The 18,142-nt window shown below is 35.9% G+C and overlaps 2 protein-coding genes across 2 annotated transcripts; one reads left to right on the forward strand and one right to left on the reverse strand.

The window, feature by feature from the left end:
* Nucleotides 1–6,395: 6,395 nt before the first annotated feature.
* On the reverse strand, nucleotides 6,396–10,494 carry LOC109184176 (carbon catabolite repressor protein 4 homolog 3). The gene is made up of 13 exons (XM_019334224.1): nucleotides 10,098–10,494; nucleotides 9,822–9,985; nucleotides 9,633–9,698; nucleotides 9,448–9,500; nucleotides 9,272–9,353; nucleotides 8,654–8,749; nucleotides 8,405–8,497; nucleotides 8,282–8,314; nucleotides 8,021–8,130; nucleotides 7,647–7,764; nucleotides 7,473–7,558; nucleotides 7,282–7,366; nucleotides 6,396–6,619 (listed from the first exon to the last, which is right to left on the reverse strand). The coding sequence occupies exons 1-13, from the start codon at nucleotides 10,330–10,332 to the stop codon at nucleotides 6,536–6,538; spliced, it is 1,305 nt and encodes a 434-aa protein (XP_019189769.1). The 5' UTR covers nucleotides 10,333–10,494; the 3' UTR covers nucleotides 6,396–6,535.
* A 1,219-nt stretch (nucleotides 10,495–11,713) lies between these two features.
* Nucleotides 11,714–14,566, forward strand: LOC109184178 (ATP-dependent Clp protease adapter protein CLPS1, chloroplastic-like). The gene is made up of 3 exons (XM_019334226.1): nucleotides 11,714–11,840; nucleotides 13,403–13,547; nucleotides 14,152–14,566. Exons 1-3 carry the CDS (start codon nucleotides 11,777–11,779, stop codon nucleotides 14,411–14,413), a joined length of 471 nt encoding a protein of 156 aa, XP_019189771.1. The 5' UTR covers nucleotides 11,714–11,776; the 3' UTR covers nucleotides 14,414–14,566.
* Nucleotides 14,567–18,142: the final 3,576 nt, after the last annotated feature.

Here is an 18,142-nt window from a genome sequence, read left to right on the forward strand (position 1 = left end):
AAATTATAACCATCTGTTGGGTTGGGCTTCCCTACTACGTGGAAAATAGCTCTGCTACCACTTTGTTGGGAAAAAATTTCACTTCTTGTGATAATGAATATCACAGACCCGACACGATGCACAAATATTCATGCAGGATGTGACTTTTTCCCAACAAAGTGGTATCAGAGCCCTGGTTGTTGATTGGGCATATTTGTCATGGTATGTACAAGATTGGATATTACTCATGCAGTGGGTGTTATTAGCAAATTTCTCTCAAATTTAGGGAGAGAATATTGGGACACTATGAAGTGGGTTCAAAGATGTCTTTAGGGAACTTTTTTTTTTGTTTATATATATATATATATATATATATATATATATATATATATATATATATATATATAGCAACAATTCAGATATACATTGGTCATAATCATCCCATAATTCATCATTCAGATATTGAAGTCTCTATCATTTATGATAGTCATTCATATAGACCGCCCCAGTATAGTCCTCCAGTATAGACGAATCCAGTAGAGTCATCCAGTATAGTCATTCATACAAACCAACCAAATAGAGTATTTTATAAAAGAACATGATCAATATTAAACATAGGAAGTAATATATCATCTTCCGCATAATAATTCTGCAATGCCGCTTATGGTTGACCAAGGCAGCATAAGATGCCACCACCCTCTTGCAAGTGCTGCACCTCCAGATAACCATTTTCAAATTTTCAAATCAGAGAAAGAACAACTGCAGTTGGTAGGCGGTTGGCTGCAGCAGGAAGCAGCAAGGGAAGCAAGCAGCAGGAAGCAGCAAAGGAAGCAGCAAGCAGATCTAGTTCCTCCGCCGTCCGACGCCGCCACTGTTTACTCCCCCGCGCACTTTCTCGACCCTTGATCGGATTTGCCTAAAGCCTGAGTTTGTGTTTTGGTACAAGAAAACATATTGCTACAGGGTACACTAATTCAGATATGGAAGGAAACATTGATATCAGGAAATGTACTTCAGGTTATCAGATTACCTATGCAGGGGAGCAGTGGTTTGTTTCTCTATCGCCGGGATAGCGATATCTTCCACATAGTCGGGGAGGGGAGTTTGTTGGGTTGGGCTTCCCTTCTGTGTGGAAAATAGCTCTGATACCACCACTACAAAAAAATACCTATACAGGGACAAATTTAGCGACGGAAATATTCCGTAGCTAAATTCGCGACGAAATAGAAATAACTTAGTGACGGATTTATTTTTTGTGTTAAATAGACATTTAGCGATGGATTACCGAGGGATTTGCGATGGATATTGCGACGGAAATTTTCCGTCGTTAAATACGTAGTTAATTTTAGTGGGAAAGTTTGGCGCAAAAATATAGAGACTTTTAACGACGGATTTTTCGCAAGTTGACTCCAAAAATTTTGATAATTTGATCAAGAAGATGGAGAATAAAGGGCCAGAATCAGTAATGACTAACAAGCTAGCAACAGTTACGGGCCAAAGCTGCCACTACGTTGCAGTGTTTTGCCTTTGTCGTCTTCGTAATATAAATTGCAATTGATACTTAATATTGTTGTTGAGTTAATGCTATCTTATAGCGATTTTGCCATGTTTAGTTCTTAACTTTCAAATTATAACCATCTGTTGGGTTGGGCTTCCCTACTATGTGGAAAATAGCTCTGATACCACTTTGTTGGGTAAAAATATCACTTCTTGTGATAATGAATATCACAAACCCGACACAATGCACAAATATTCATGCAGGATGTGACTTTTTCCCAACAAAGTGGTATCAGAGCCCTGGTTGTTGATTGGGCATATTTGTCATGGTATGTACAAGATTGGATATTACTCATGCAGTGGGTGTTATTAGCAAATTTCTCTCAAATTTAGGGAGAGAATATTGGGATACTGTGAAGTGGGTTCAAAGATGTCTTTAGGGAACTTTTTTTTTTTTTTGTAGCCCATCCGCCCCATCATATTTTTTCAATTTCATCTGTTTTTTAAGCGGCTTGGCAATGTCGATCGCAACACGAACACGATAAAACGTATGCATGGATCCATCGAAGTTTTTGTCATCAGAACGAACAAAGACGCCCAAGAATGAGCCAATAGCTGTGACAATTGCCTATGATCGAAAGCACGTTGGGAGATTGTGGAGCTATACCCAAAATTCTACTCGATGGAGATCAACCTCTTCCAAATCCTCATTTGGCTCAAGTCTATGTAAAACCAGTAAACTTTGCTCAAAACTCTAGGGACCATCGTTCAAAATCCTTGTAATATCTGCATCATGAAAGAAACAGATCAAGAACCTATGAGATTGTAGTTAACGCATAGTAAGCCCCAGACCAGGTCGCCACACTCCAGCCATGGTATCTTGGAAAAACTGGAATTTTATAGGCTTATCGGTGATTATCCGACAAACTACGTAAAACCCTTCTTCATTATCTTCCTGGTTTACCGGGATGTTTGGTAGTTGCATGGAGCCCTCATCGTCATCCACGTCCGCCAGAGTAAGATTAGCGAACAAATTAGCTATATCGGACGCCGCCATGATGATCAGCGACGGCAAATACGATGATACCAGCAAAACCCTAGAAAAACGCAAAAAAAGGCAGAGAGGAGGGAAATTCGCGAACCAGAGAGAAAAAAAAAATCCAAATTTCTTTATAAAACAACAAACATAAAAAATAAAATAAAAAAATAAAAAAAAATTCTCCATTGAGTGAGATTTATCAATCGTTATATCGCGGACAAGGATTCACAATGCACTGTGAACTCTGGTCCAATACACAAAATTCATGTTCATAATGCACAGAATTCATGTTCATAATGCACAGAATTCATGTTCATAATACACATACACATAAACATGATATAATGAACATGAATTCTGTGAATTATATAATTGAGCATACATAAACACTTAACATAATATACAGAATTCATGTTCATTATATCGTGTTTATGTGTATGTGTATTATGAACATGAATTCTGTGCATTATTATTTTTTGGTACATGAATTTTGTGCATTATGAATATGAATTTTGTACTTTATGAAGTCAAATTCTGTACATTGGACCAGAGTCCACAGTGCACTGTAAACCCTGGTCCACGATATAAATTGCCGAGATGTAGCAATTCAACATAATTATTGATCTAATACAGAAGTGATGATACAAAAATTGGAGGTTAAACTGGCCCAATCACCAAATCCTAATGTATAATAATCAATCGTTATGTTGTGCACGGTTGCAAAAATGATGTTATTTTGATTAAAAATGTGTGTCCCACTAAAAAAAAAAAATTCAATTTCGATTCCCGTCAACAGCATTATGTTGTGCTCATTCATTATGGATATTTAGTTTATTCATTATGGATATTTAGTTCATTCATTCTGGATATTTAGACGGAAATCGAAACTGATTTTTTTTTTCATTCATGTTAGATATTTAGTTCATTCATTCTGAATTTTTAGTTCATGCATTCTGGATATTTAATTTATTCATTCTGGATATATAGTTCAAATTATGCACAATATAATGTTGTTGCCGATAATCGAAACTGATTTTTTTTTTAAGTGGGACGCGCGTTTTTAGTCAAAACGACGTCGTTTTTGCAACCATGTGCACCATGCATGGTGCACATGGATGCACATCATAATTTGCCGTATAATAATTAAATCAACTAAACATGATTTTCTTTTCTACAAATCTAATAAGAGTTAATAATGTACCACTATAATACATATAAAAGATATTAATACCATAACGACCTAAATCATACCAATAATGTAAAGGTGTAATTGAAATATTGAGTTTTGTTCTGATCTAAATAATCAAACGAAGATTAATTAAACGAAAAAAAAAAAAAAAAAAAAAAAAAAAAAAAAAAAAAACTTAACCTAAATTTTTTTTTAAATGCATAAAAATCAAATGATTTTTAAAGTTATTGATTTATAAGCTTGGAATAAGGTTCAAATTGACCACTGAACGTAACCTGAAAATGCAATTAGGCCACTGAACGAAAAAAAGTGCAATTAGGCCACTAAACACTCCAAAAATGTGCAATTTCACCTGATAGCATGTTACCCTCAATTTTAGCAGGTTATCTGCTTACGTGGTAGCTGAGTTGGCATTTGTAATAAATTTTAATTAATTTTTAATAAATTTTAATAATAACTTTGTATTACAAAATTTTTTTAAAAAATAAAAACGACTTTATTTTATTTTTTATTTAATTTTTTCCAATTTTTTTATAAAATTTATTATTAAAATTAATTATTAAAAATTATTTAAAAATTATTAAAAATGCCAACTAAGCTGCCACGTAAGCAAGTAACCTGCTAAAATTGATGATAACCTGCTATCCGGTAAAATTGCATACGTTTGGAGAGTTCAGTGGCCTAATTGCACATTTTTTGAGTGTTCAATGGCCTAATTGCACTTTTTTTTCGTTCAGTGGCCTAATTGCATTTTCAGGTTACGTTCAGTGGCCAATTTGAACTTTATTCCTATAAGCTTTGATGCTTAACTTTGAATGTTATTTATTTAGTCGGACTAATTATTTGACCAAAGTTTATGTTAAATTTTATATATATATATATATATATATATATATATATATATATATATATATATATATATATATATATATATATATATATATATATATATATATAATACATTTTAACATATTCATAATATATGTTTAACAATTATGTCAACTCTAATTGGGATGGGGTTCGAACCTAAGACTTTTCTTATAGAAATTAATGAGTAAGTTAAAAATAATAAATAGTTAACGGAATATTCCGTTACTAAAGTTTATACTAACGGAAAGGTTATTTAAGGGAAGAAAATAATATAATAGAGGATAAATAAGGAAAATTATTAAAAAATAATAAAATCAAAATAATATGAACCATTCATTTTAAGAAATAATACTACCGACATTTTTTTGTTCCAGTTAAAGGTCTAACATTATTGGCTCTTATTAAAATTGTAGATGTAGATGTAGATAGAAATAAATTGGTAGCTACAACAAAAAATAATACATATAAATTTAATTAATTTAGAATTAGATGTCTATAATGTCTTTATTAAAAAAAATTATTCCTTAAAAAGAATTTAAAAAAAAATCTAATTTCATTAGTTATATTATCTTTATTTTATACAATTCAAAGATTTCTTACCTTCAAATTCATTAATTAATTATATTCACTACATTGTCCATTGTTTTCTTTTTACATTATCTTGTAATTAAATCTCAAAGTTATAATAAAAAATATGTTATATATTTATTTACCAAGTATTTTATAGAAATATAATAAATATTAATATTTTATTCAATACTATAATCTATGACACACATCTCACAACGCATTGAACATGTAGGGGAAAAACTAGATAAAGAGTTCATAGTACAACTAAGATCTCAGTCATATACACAGCAAGGCAAATCTAAAACTTCTAACACCATAATCTCATTTCATGATGATGCTCTCTATGCTACCACCAGTAACCCAATAGCACATGACACACTACCAATAAAAAAAAATAAAATTAAAAAAAAAAAAAAAGACATGTACCAAAGATAAAGACAATGACAATGCTACCTAAAAGAGAATTAAGAAAACTTAAAAAAATTTAAACCAAAAAATAGTATTTATTTAGACTATCACTTTTAGACTAAGTATTTAAACTAGCGTTATTACAAAATTACAAACATTTATTTTAGTGACAATTATAATCACTATCTCATATATTATTTTGTATTTATATGCTTTGAATTACCATTTTAAATAAACATATTCAACATTCGATTACCTATTCATATATGAACATCTTCTATATAATATTGCATTGATATATTTTGGAGTATTTATTTAAAAACAATTATAGGGCATTATCTCGCATATAAAAACTAGTACGAAGTATCTTTTATAAATCTTAATAATCTAATCATTCTCATTCCTCACCAAGACTGTGGTCCAATGATACCCGGGTTGAACTTCCATTTGGAAGGTTGTGAGTTCGAGCCTCTGTGGAGGCGTTATTCGCTCTTTGTGTTTCAGTAGGTTGAGAAAGTATATGAACAGAAGGGAGAGTTACCATGATTGAGTGTTTCAGTAGGTTGAGAAAGTATATGAACAGAAGGGAGAGTTACCATGATTGATTTACATCTTCCCAAATGTTCTGTGGTGGGAGGGGCCTTATGGTTGGAGTTCAACATTTTGGAAGAGAGACGAAAGTTTGAAAGAATGACCAAGGATCGAGTCTCACCAGCGGCAGTGTGGGAGCAACCTCTCAAAGTGAATGGGGGTTCCTACCTCTATGGTTCATGTTCAGTTGAGTTACCATGATTTACATCCTCCCAAATGCTCTGTGGGGGCCCTTAGGGTTGGGATTCAACCTTTTGGGAGAATGAATGAATTAAAGGTACATTTTACAAATTCTCATCCCATTCACAGAGCTGTTTCTACTTTCTATGGTAACATTATATATATATATATATATATAACTACCCGAAGCTAGCCTTCTTCAGTCTGGGTAGCTAGGTGATCACTTCATTTTCTTCTCTGTCGCACTGAATGAAGGCAAACTCAGCAGCCAAAGGCAAGTGATCACTACCCAATTTCTGTATGTATCATGAAATTAAGATTAAGTTAACAAGAGGTTGAGCAGCTCAAAGGTGAAAGGTCACCCGACTAGAAGAGCATGTTAGCACGGTTAGGTATGAAAAAGCAAATGGAGATAGAAATGCAGGAAAAAAAAAAAAATCATCGAGGCAATAACCCTATGACAGGAAAAGAAAAAATATTTGAGTTTCACTGTGTACTGTGATTCAAGAATCCATTGAGCACAGCATGAGAACCCAACAAGAAGAGCATGAGAGCAAGCCATTCATTCAAGAAGAGGAAATTGCGTCTCTTCTCCCCCTTTTATAGGTTTAGTTGAGGAAATCTTTTTTGAAAAATATATGTGGTGCTTTATTAAAAATATGCCGAAATAATGTTAGGTGGGAGAAGATCCCAATACATAGCAGCCGATTGCTGATATGCTGAAGTAGCTAAAGCATGAGCTATAAAATTGTCTAGTCTAGAAATAAAGTGGAAAGAACAAGACTGAAAATAAACTGTAGCTGCTCTGCAGGCATCAATTTTAACTAAAAAACCACAAGGGTGTAGTTTGTCTAGGGTCTAAACATACTCCTTCCTGAATAAAAATGGCCAGTATAATGGATATTTCATTTTTCAAATTATCTAATCACGATACTACTAGCTGAGGCAAAGATCATACCTTGCTTGGAAGGCTGCCTATTTTGACTAGTGCATTAATTGGTACAGTATCCAGAACTTTTGTAGGTACAAGGCCATCAGAGTACCTGCCATGCAGCGAGGACATCTTTCTTTAAATTACTTGTTGCTGGAACAGCTTCACCGAACTAATCAAACATAATAATTGTTTGAAATGCAGAGAAGTATTCTCACCACAAATAATCAACAGTTCCAAGGAATTTTGAATGGTAAGATGTTGCTAAAGGCTCATTATTAGAGTCCCTTGTTCTCATAGATCCCTGAGAGAAATAAAAGCATTCCGTCGTATGGGTGTATTAGTGTATATAGCAGATTGTAGAAGTCATGGCAAGACTATAAAACTCATACCTTAACTGCAGCATAAGAACTGTTAAGCTTCAGAGGATGCATAATTATATGGCTGTTAGTTCCAGTAGCAACATTAATCTCCTCATCAGTCCAACCATACTTAAGGTCGTTAAGCAATCTGAAATAAAAGTGAAACAGACATCAGGGTTTGAGTCCAAAAATATATGATGTGAGGCAGAATTTAGGAGTTCTTTCTTTAAGATCAGAACAAGATTGCACCATCGAAGAGACACATTCTGGTTTAAAACTGTTGTCATTCAAGGAAAATTTATCATTTGAAAAATTGAATGTGATTTTTTTGCTTCTCAATAAGCTGGCACTAAATCGCAAAAAAATCAAAAGATATTTAAAGGAATAAACAGAAACTCAAGTACCTATCCATTAGAACAAATAGAGTGTTCTTTTCTCTTCTAAGACGAAGAACAGTATTACGATTACGTCTTTGACCAGACAACTCTTTCCTGTCATGTAGCAAGATATTGAGCTGCAATGAGAAATGAAAAACATCAAAACCTGATTGAAGCAAAAATCTTTGTAATTGGAACAAAGTTGTATTTTTTATAACCAGCAAACTCTTGATATTGCAAACAGAATCTTAAGATGTATTCTATTAAAAGATAAAATATTCATATTACCTCAGAAGATGACAAGAATTTGTAGATTGCACTCTGTGTAAGGGTATAAAACCATACTAAGTTTTTACAAAATAATAATTCCGAAAGGGAGATATCAGAATAAATGATGTGAAAATATCTCACCCCAGGTGTGCTGTTATAGTCACCTGCAAGCACAACAGGTGCATTCTCCCACTTCTTTGAAAGAATGTATGCCCTTGATGTAAGAAAGCGAATCTGAAAAACAGAAAAAACATTAAGCTAAATAAAAAGGTAGTCAGAAATTTATGGATATCATTCAGAAATAGCTGAAACTGGTTTCTCATACACTTAAACGTGTCTTTGCCAAGATACCATTATCTTTCTTTCATAAAAAGTTAGTACTTATCATACTTGACCAAGTTTAACATCTCCTCGGTGTGGATTATAAAGAACATGGATGTTCCCAATTACTACTCTTCTTGAGCCAGTTTCACTGCCTTCCGGCATCTATCTGCATCAAAGACAGAAATTGAAAGGAGTCTAGTATCTGTGAGAAAAAATAATGCTATGATGTGGCTACAACACACCATCTGAGGCAGCTCTAGCCAAAATTCAGGTTTGTAAACAAAATAATGGCATATCTTTAGAAAATGGGTGCTAAAGCAATTTTCTTACAGAATTTGCATTCATTTTGAACCAGCTACAAAATCTGGAATTCCTATCCTATCTAGTGCATGTACTTCGCCATGTTGGCATATCTGATATCTACACAAAATCTTTATTGAATTTTCCATTGCATTTCATAACATCTGTTATTTTTTGGAACTTCACCCTCATATCTGCTTGGTTCACCCTATCCCATAATGTAAAGGGAGACCCATCCAAAACGTAAAGGGTAATTTAAGCCTAAAGGAGAAGTTTCAAGATAGCAAGTATTCAGTACAGTGTGCCATTGAAATACAGGAGCTTTTTGGATTCAGTATAAAGGGTAATAGTTCAGTTAAAAGGCCAGATATTCACAATTGCTACCTCAAAGACAGAGAGTTGAGCAACATTGTCCCGCAGACCAAACTGTTTAAATTCAATGCTCTCATCCTCTAATAACTGACATCTGACAAACAAAATTATCAGTGTTTTCAGTAAACTTTTTGAAATAGTCAGACAAACTAATTAAGAAGAACAGCTCCAATTTATCTAACTCTTACTTATCAGCTTTCCAAAACATAGCACAACCATCAACATAATCCCCAGTACGCCTCTAGCAAGATATATAAATAAATCGATAACCACATTTAACACACTGTCAAAAGTCCATCCCATCATTCCAAGTAAAAATAACAGCAGTACTACATTAAAGACAAACTGAGAACAGAAAAATAAACAAATTAACCTTGTAGGAACCAGCATATCCAGCTTTCTCCAGTACATTTAAGAGATCATAATACTTATCCACCTCCTAAACAGATAAGAATGGTGAAAATTTGAATGCTGACTAGTTTACTTCTCACCTAGGGTTCCAAAGATTAAAAGAAATGCAGGAATATAGAAGGTATAGAAAGCAAAATTGGGCATTATTTACTTGCAAGCAGATAATATCAGGGCTCAACTGGAGGAGTTCCTCGCAAATGACTCGTCTACGGTAGTCCCAATTCAAGTAAACAGAAGGAACGTTTCTATACAAATCTCCATGGTTCAGAGCATTTCTATCTCCCAATACGTTATACGAAACGACCGTGAACCTCTCTGAACCATTAAAGCTTCGCAATTAAACCACATTCAAAACTACCAGCAAGCGTTACTGAAGAATTACAATAGCAAATAGCAATGATCAGTGTAATAAAACGAAATGCTGAACCTTGAGGCGGGATTGAATGGTAAGCATCCGGTTCAACCCAACGGCGGACGATTTCCGTCGGCGGCTTGCTGAGGACGGGGTTGGACCAGCGGCGACCGTAGGAGGCCGACGACGGCGGCGTGGAATTAGATGAAGCATTGACGCAGCCGGGAATGGAGAGTGATCGGAAGCTTCTGGAAGCGGTTATTGGCCTGGTTGAGCATAGCCAAAAAGATGGGGCTCGGCAACAACCCATTGGAGGAGATGTTAAAGCGTAAAGAGAGCTACAAAAGTGGAAGTTAACTGAAAAAACTGATAGAATAATCCTTGCCTCGTTGGGTTCGCCTATCTTAGGTGGCAACGAAAGGTTACTATGGAGCCAAGTAGCAACATCACAATTCACAACTGTGCTGTTGATTTCTTTTCCTTCTTGGAAAAATGGAAATTCAAATAAAACGCCTCCTTTAAAACTTGGACTTATTACCTCTTACTGGTAGGTAACTAACTATTAGACCACCTGACAATCAATTTCTTTCATACAATATGACATTAGCATTCAGAATATATTATTGTAAGATTAATTCAGACTCAATTTAGGTAACGAAGGAATGTAAATGTTTTTCTTTTTAGGGTCACATTGTATAAACACCGTCTCACCGATCTTTATCCGTGAGATGTGTCGAATCAACATGCAAATATTATATTTGTTACTTATAAGAAAAAAATGTAATACTTTTGAGAAAAATGTAATACTTTTATATTTTGATGTAAAAATATTATATTTTCTATTAAAAATATTACATTTTCTTTATATTGACAAGTGTTTGTTACTTATAAGGGAAAATATAATACTTTTGAAAAAAATGTAATACTTTTAAATCAAAATATAAAAGTATTACATTTTTTTTTTTGAAAAAAGTATTACATTTTTTAGTAGAGTAATAAAAATTTTATTTATAATTAGTATTGCATTTGTGCATTTTAATCTTAACCCAACCTGTCTTACGGTGAGACGATCTCACACAAGTTTTTGTCTTCTTTTTAAATTACATGTGAAGTAAAATGTAAGATTAACATGAATTTGAGTCTTTTTTTTTTTTTTTTTTTTTTTTGGAGTGACGAAGGCTGACTCGAATTAAGAAGGTTAATAGGTCGCTTTTATTAGTGGTGGAACTTGTAATATTGTGGTCACTAAATTAAAAGTTAACTAACTTAGCTGAAAATTTGAGTCAAATTTTTGAATTTTTTTTTTAATTTTGAATTTTTTTAAAATTAATTACAAAAAAATATTTTTTGAGTTTTGAAATAGATCATAAAATTAGTGTTATACATACCCGTCCCAACCATTCAAAAAAAAAAAAAAATTGTTTTGGTAGCTTAATGATTTTCTTAGTTTGAGTCGGTCAATAAGCAACCTAAACTGGTTTACTTTTCTCTCTCTTATTAGTTAGGACTATTGCTTTACTTTCCTCTAGTCCTTTATTGTCTAAGATGGCAAGATATGTTTTATTTAGTGTAAACTATTAAATAGTAATTGTGAGTTTTCTCATCACAAATAAATAAATAAATAATATATAAAATTCGTGTGGTATTTTAAATTTTGACACTAAAAGAAATTGGAAATATATTTTCCCGATTTTAGCGAGTTTGGTGAGTAGAGAGACAAACAGAATCGGAGCTAGAGGGAGTGGTGCATTACAATGGAGACTGCGATTTGCGGTCGAATTTCTCTCTCTCCCAACCATTTCTCACACCCTAAACCCGGTACTCTCTAGCTCTCTCTGTACCAATTCTCAGATTGGATATATGCTTCATCTATTATTGTTTTGTTTTGTTTTATTTATTATTTATTTTTTGGAGATTTTCATATCGATTTTTGGTCTGTTTCTAATCTAATTATAGCTTTTTTGATCATGTGTGCTAATGTTTGAGGATTTTTCTTGTACTTGAGCTGGTGGATTGAAATTGGAGTTGAATTTAGTTGTTTTTCTTATCAGCAATTGCTGTCTGAATATTACCGTGAAATTATTTGCATGCTGACTTATTTACTCCGTAGTAAATTACTGTGGAGTTCACTTATTAAGCTAAATATGGGCTTTTGCTATCCACAAAAAAGGCTTTTTAATCTCGTTTTTGAATTCCTTTGTTGTACTCAATAATGTGAGTTGCACTTGGACACCCAAGGTACTTATGTTTATAATTTGCAATTTCCTGCAAGCTACTAACTTTGCTTGCGATGAAAATTTGTTTTGAAGGTAAAGATAAAAATTTGATTTGGCAGTAGTTATTTTAGGCCGTGCAATGGGAAGAAAATATACTCTGTATATGACTTTCACATTCTTGGGATTATCTGGAGATGTTCAGGAGTAGTAATTTGTTGATGTCTGTATTGGTTAATCACTTAAGCTTAGTACTTGTATGGTGTCTTGTTAAGTTTATCCAATATTGCTAGATTGTGCCTCTTTTTTCCCTTTGCCTTGTTCTTAATGAAAAAATAATGTTTTTGCTCTTTTTATTTTTTGGATGATGAGGGAAACCCACAACCCTTTCGAGTGTGAGTAAATCCCAACTTGTGATCCTAGCCGTCAAAGGACCACAAGGAAGTAAACCACCCTAAGTTACCCATAGCTGACCGGCTCAAACCAAGGGGGCAAGGATTCGAACTCATGACCTTGTGGTTACAAGCGCGGATCTCTTACTATCTTGGCTGGGGTTACCCCATGTTTTTGCTCTTTGGCTCTATATATCATTGTCATAGTTTCAGTCCATGAATGTTGTTGGCTGTGCTTATTGTTTGTATCAACTGTGTCCTTTTACTTTGCCATGTCACTTTTAAGCTTTCTAGTTTATATTGCAAGCTTATTAATCCCTTAAATGCAAAACGGGTAGTTACTTTGAGAAGCTTCAGATGGTTGGCTTAGTATTCTTCAGGTTTAGATGTTTTGTTGTCTCTGTATTTGTTTGTTTCAATATTCTCTCACTACTTCCCTTGCTTATCATTTTCAACTCTTTGTGAATCATTTAATTTTTACGGTGTATTTTTTTCACTACCTCAAGATTCACTTTCATGATGATGTTTCTACCTCTTTGTGAATCATTGAATTTTTACTGTGTATTTTTTTCACTACCTCAAGATTCACTTTCATGATGATGTTTTGACCTCTTTGTGAATCATTGAATTTTTACTGTGTATTTTTTTCACTACCTCAAGATTCACTTTCATCATGATGTTTAGACCTCATTGTGAATCATTGAATTTTTACTGTGTATTGTTTTCACTACCTCAAGGCTCAAGATTGACTTTCATGATGATGTTTTAACCACAGGTGATAAGAACCATTTTCAAAAACAATGGGCAATCCGGAATGTAATGGCAATGCCGATTGCAGGAGTGGGAAAAGGTGGTGGCTTGTTGGACAAGCCTGTAATAGAAAAAACAACTCCTGGTCGAGAATCTGAGTTTGATTTGAGGTATGGATATCAATTATGAATTGAGCTATTACCCTTTCACCTAGTTAGTCTCAAACCTCATCCTTCCAGGACTGCTACCACTCGTATTTTCATTCTCTTTGTGATTAACTTTTCCTGGGAATGAGAGAGAAGTATGAGTTTTGAATGTGGGATCAAAAGAAAGGAAGATTGAACTTAAGCAGCAGAAGTAGATCTGTAGATTTCTGATATCTATGCATAAGGAGAAGTGCAACAGGATGACAGGGCAGATATTGCCCTTTGTTGGTCAGTTAAGTCACCATGATTTACCCCTCGACAAATTGTCAGGCCGGGTGTGGCCTGTGGGGGCGCCTTGGGTGGGCGATTCCACCTTTTTGTTACAAGATATTGCCCTTTTAATAGTTGCATGGTGAATGTACTAGCATTTTATGTCCAGCTGTCATGATTTATTTGAACTTTCCACCTTGCTAAGTAGTCATTTTCCTATCTCATTTAAAAAACGAGGATAAAAATAAAAAGGAGAGGGAGGTAGACGGTATGCTATTTCCCTTATTCACATTGCCTTTTTAGGATGAAGAAAATAATTTTTGAAACAGGACCTAATTTATTCTCTTTTTTTCCACAGAAAGTCCCGGAAAATGTCCCCATCATATCGTGTGCTGTTGCATAACGACGATTACAACAGGAGGGAGTACGTTGTCCAAGTCCTTATGAAGGTCATACCAGGGATGACCGTCGACAACGCTGTAAATATCATGCAAGAGGCACATTACAATGGCCTCTCAGTGGTCATTATCTGTCCCCAAGTAGATGCAGAAGAACATTGCATGCAGCTGAGAGGCAATGGCCTATTGAGCTCAATTGAACCCTCCAATGGAGGTTGTTGACTTGTTGGAGTGAACAAATCTCTAGTAGAAAGAATAATCTGTATGAGATGTTAGATTTCACATATGTACATAGATTATTGAAAACCAAATAGTTTTGAAACATGGTTGTCTGTCTGTTGAATTAACCAATAAAAGACTTTACTCTTTTCTTCAGCTGGATATTGTTTGGACACTATAGTCATGTATAAGTCAGACAAATGATGCAATTCTCCCCAATCAATTTAGTAATAAATATATGCTCTTTAGCTCTTTTTTTTTTTTTTTTTTTTTTTTCCTTAAGGAAAAGACAAAACTTTCATTAAATCAAATGTTCAGTACAAGATGGAACAGAAAAAATCCAAATAGAAAGGACTAGTTCGCGAACGAGCAGCCCTAGCCAAAGCATAAATAGACTTTTTCATTGATCTAGGAATAAACTTAAATGACACTACTTCAAAGTGTCGTAGAAAATCCTTGCACTCACTAATACACAGCCTACATAAGAGAAATCAGTCCAAAAGAATCACAACCTTAGCAAAGCCTCTATCCTTGACCCACGAGAGAGCTTCCTTAAAGCCACGGCCTCCGTTAAGCAGTCCAAAAGAATCACAACCTTAGCAAAGCTTCTATCCTTGACCCACGAGAGAGCTTCCTTAAAGCCACGGCCTCCGTTAAGTGGGCATCATTCAAGCATCGAATCGGACCATTTTTTGCTGCCATAAAAACACTATTGTTACCCATAACAACAAGACCAAAATACGCCTGCTCGGAATCGGGGAACACAGCTACGTCAACATGAACCTTCACCACGTCTTTTGGGATCTCTAAGACAATAGGCAAAGGAGCTAAATGACCTCTGCCATTTGGAGCCATAGCCAAAGCCTCCTGCCAGTCATGAACAAGATGCTGCGCCTCCAGCTTAATACGCAGACTGCCAAGCTTTATTGTTCCAGATCGCATCATTCCTCCCACGCCAAATACACCAACATAGGCCATTAATATGCAGCTTACTTACCACGTCCCCATGGGCTAATCTCCCTGATAGCCATGCAGCGAAATCTTCATCGGCTTCTGGAAGAAGACAGTCCAATAGATCATGCCAAAGAGGAACAACCTGAACGCAATCACACATCAAATGCTTCAAAGTTTCAAGCTGCCAAATATTACGCCAGACCTCATTCAGAGTCTGCCCTTGCTCATGCGGACCAGGTATTTTCAAAATGCGACCCACATCTCGGAGCACAAATAAATCATTCAACAGCTCAATATTCCAGTCCTTTGTTTTAGGATTAACCAAAGCACTCAGCTTCAAGTTTTGATCATGATCCAAAGCCAAGGCTGCTTCCAAACACATGTAAAGCGCCCATTGCCGGAGCACCTCCTGACCAGCTAGTATAGACCGCCAGCAATAGCTCGAGTTAGCACCAATCCTCGCATCTAGAAATTCTCCCTGCGGGTAGTATCTTGCCTTGAAAAGCCGGGCAGCCAACAAATATAGGTTTGTTAGCAGCCTCCAGCCTTGTTTAACAAGTAAGGCAACATTAGAATTGCTTAAACTCTTGAAACCTAGGCTACCCTTCGACTTTGGACTACACATTCTGCTCCACGACATCCACCTTATCCCACCGCCTCTATTACCACTAGATTTCCACCAAAATCTATTCATCATCCGTTCAATACGCTCACAGAAGGTGCTCGGGAGGAAATTGAACAACACTTTTCAGTAGCACTTCCTTCCCCGCCCTCGAGAGAATTTTCTTGTTCCACCCACTTAACCGGTGTTTCAGCTCAGTCTCAATATAGGAAAAGACTTCCCTCTTATTGCGGCCAACACCCATAGGCAGACCCAAATACCTTCCAATATTGGCGTATTGATTCACATTAAACACCCCTGCCACTCATTCCTGGCATCCTCACTTGTGTTCAACTAAAGACTATGCATGATTTGCCAAAATTGACAGACTGGCCAGATATGCGCTCATAACTAACAAGACAGTTCTTTATGGCTTCAACTTCCTGGACCGTTGCTTTAAAGAAAGTAGACTATCGTCCCCAAAAAATAGGTGCAAGATGTCGGGTGCTCCCCTAGCCACAACACACGGCAAGACCAAGCCCTTGCTAATAGCTCTAGAAAGTAAGTGAGAGAGGCCTTCTGCGCACAAGAGAAACAAATAAGGAGACAATGAGTCCCCTTACCTCAACCCACACATTGGTTCAATGAAGTTGGTGAGACCACCATTAACGCCCACATTATGCCGGACCGTAGTAACACATCGCATGACAAGCTCAATCCAACGACTATCAAAACCCATATGGCTCATAATATTCTTAAAAAAAAAAAAAAAAAAACTCATTCCATTTTATCATACGCTTTCGCCATGTCCAATTTAAGCGCACACCACCCGTCTCTACCTTCTCTCTTACGGTTTAAGAAGTGAATGACCTCAGGCAATGAGCACATTATCCGTAATAAGGTACCTAGTTATGAAAGCACTCTGCGAAGCCGAGATCACTCCCTCAAGAATGTTTTTGAACCGGCTAGCCAGTATTTTCGAAAGGATTTTATACGTCACGTTGAAGAGCGAAATTGGCCAGAGATCCCCCATAGCAGCATGATTCGTCTTTTTTGGAACCAAGAGTAATGAACGCATCATTCATGCTAATCGGAAAACCCTCACTATTCGTGCAATCAATGATATGCGCCAAATCGTGGGCAATTTCACTCCAAAAATGCTGATAAAATGCCGGACTGTAACTGTCAGGCCCCGGTGACTTATCCAGTGCCATTGAGAAGAGGGCCTCTTTAACCTCCTCGATTGTGAAAGGCTGGACAAACGTTGAATGTCTAACTCAGTGATTCTCGGTACAAAATCATCAAGCGACTCATCCAAGTGGACTCCTTTAGACGTGAAGATATTTTTGGAAGTAACGCATAGCCAGTCCAAGTAGACCATCCCCCTCAACCCACTGATCGACCTCATCACGGAGATTCATGATTCTGTTTTTCCTCTTCCTAGCCGAAGCATAGAGATGGAAAAATTTAGTATTTCTGTCCCCATTCAAGAGCCAGTGTTGTTTGGTCCTTTGGTGCCAGAAGATGTTCTGGTGATCATAAAGACCTCTAAGCCTCCCGTCCAAGTCACGAAACATGGCCAGGGCAATCCCATCCCGTCTATCTCTCAAATCATTAAGACAATGCTATAAAAACACAATCTCTTATTCAACACGTTTTGCAAAATTACCACACCATCTCGTTAAAGCCGCACCACACTGCTGCAGACGACTAGGCAATAAATATCCCGCAGACACATTCCAAGACCCGAAAACAATGTCTTTACACCTTGTCTCCTTCAACTAGGCGTTCTCAAAGAGGAATTGTCTACGTTGCCTCGCAATTCGAGGCCCCTCAAATTCAATAAAAATGGTCGTAAGATCTGAAGTAATAACATCATGGTTATAAACTATTGCTTGAGGAAATAAAGTACACCACTCCGTCCAGCCACCACCCTATCCAACCGACCCAATTCTCCGTCCCCTTTCCACGTTCCCACGTAAACCTCCGACCTCTCATCCCATGGTCAAACAATTTACAATCCTCTAGCATAAGATTAAATCCTTCCATAAGAGACGTAGGATGAGGGTGAATACCTCGCTTTTCACTCGGAGATGCAATGTCATTGAAATCTTTGGCAACGAGCCCAGGTAGGTTGGAGTTAGACTAAAGAGAGTGCAAAAAGTCCCAAGATTGTT

The sequence above is a fragment of the Ipomoea nil genome, unplaced genomic scaffold (assembly GCF_001879475.1).
Source record: "Ipomoea nil cultivar Tokyo-kokei standard unplaced genomic scaffold, Asagao_1.1 scaffold1250, whole genome shotgun sequence".
NCBI classification, from domain to species: Eukaryota; Viridiplantae; Streptophyta; class Magnoliopsida; order Solanales; family Convolvulaceae; genus Ipomoea; species Ipomoea nil.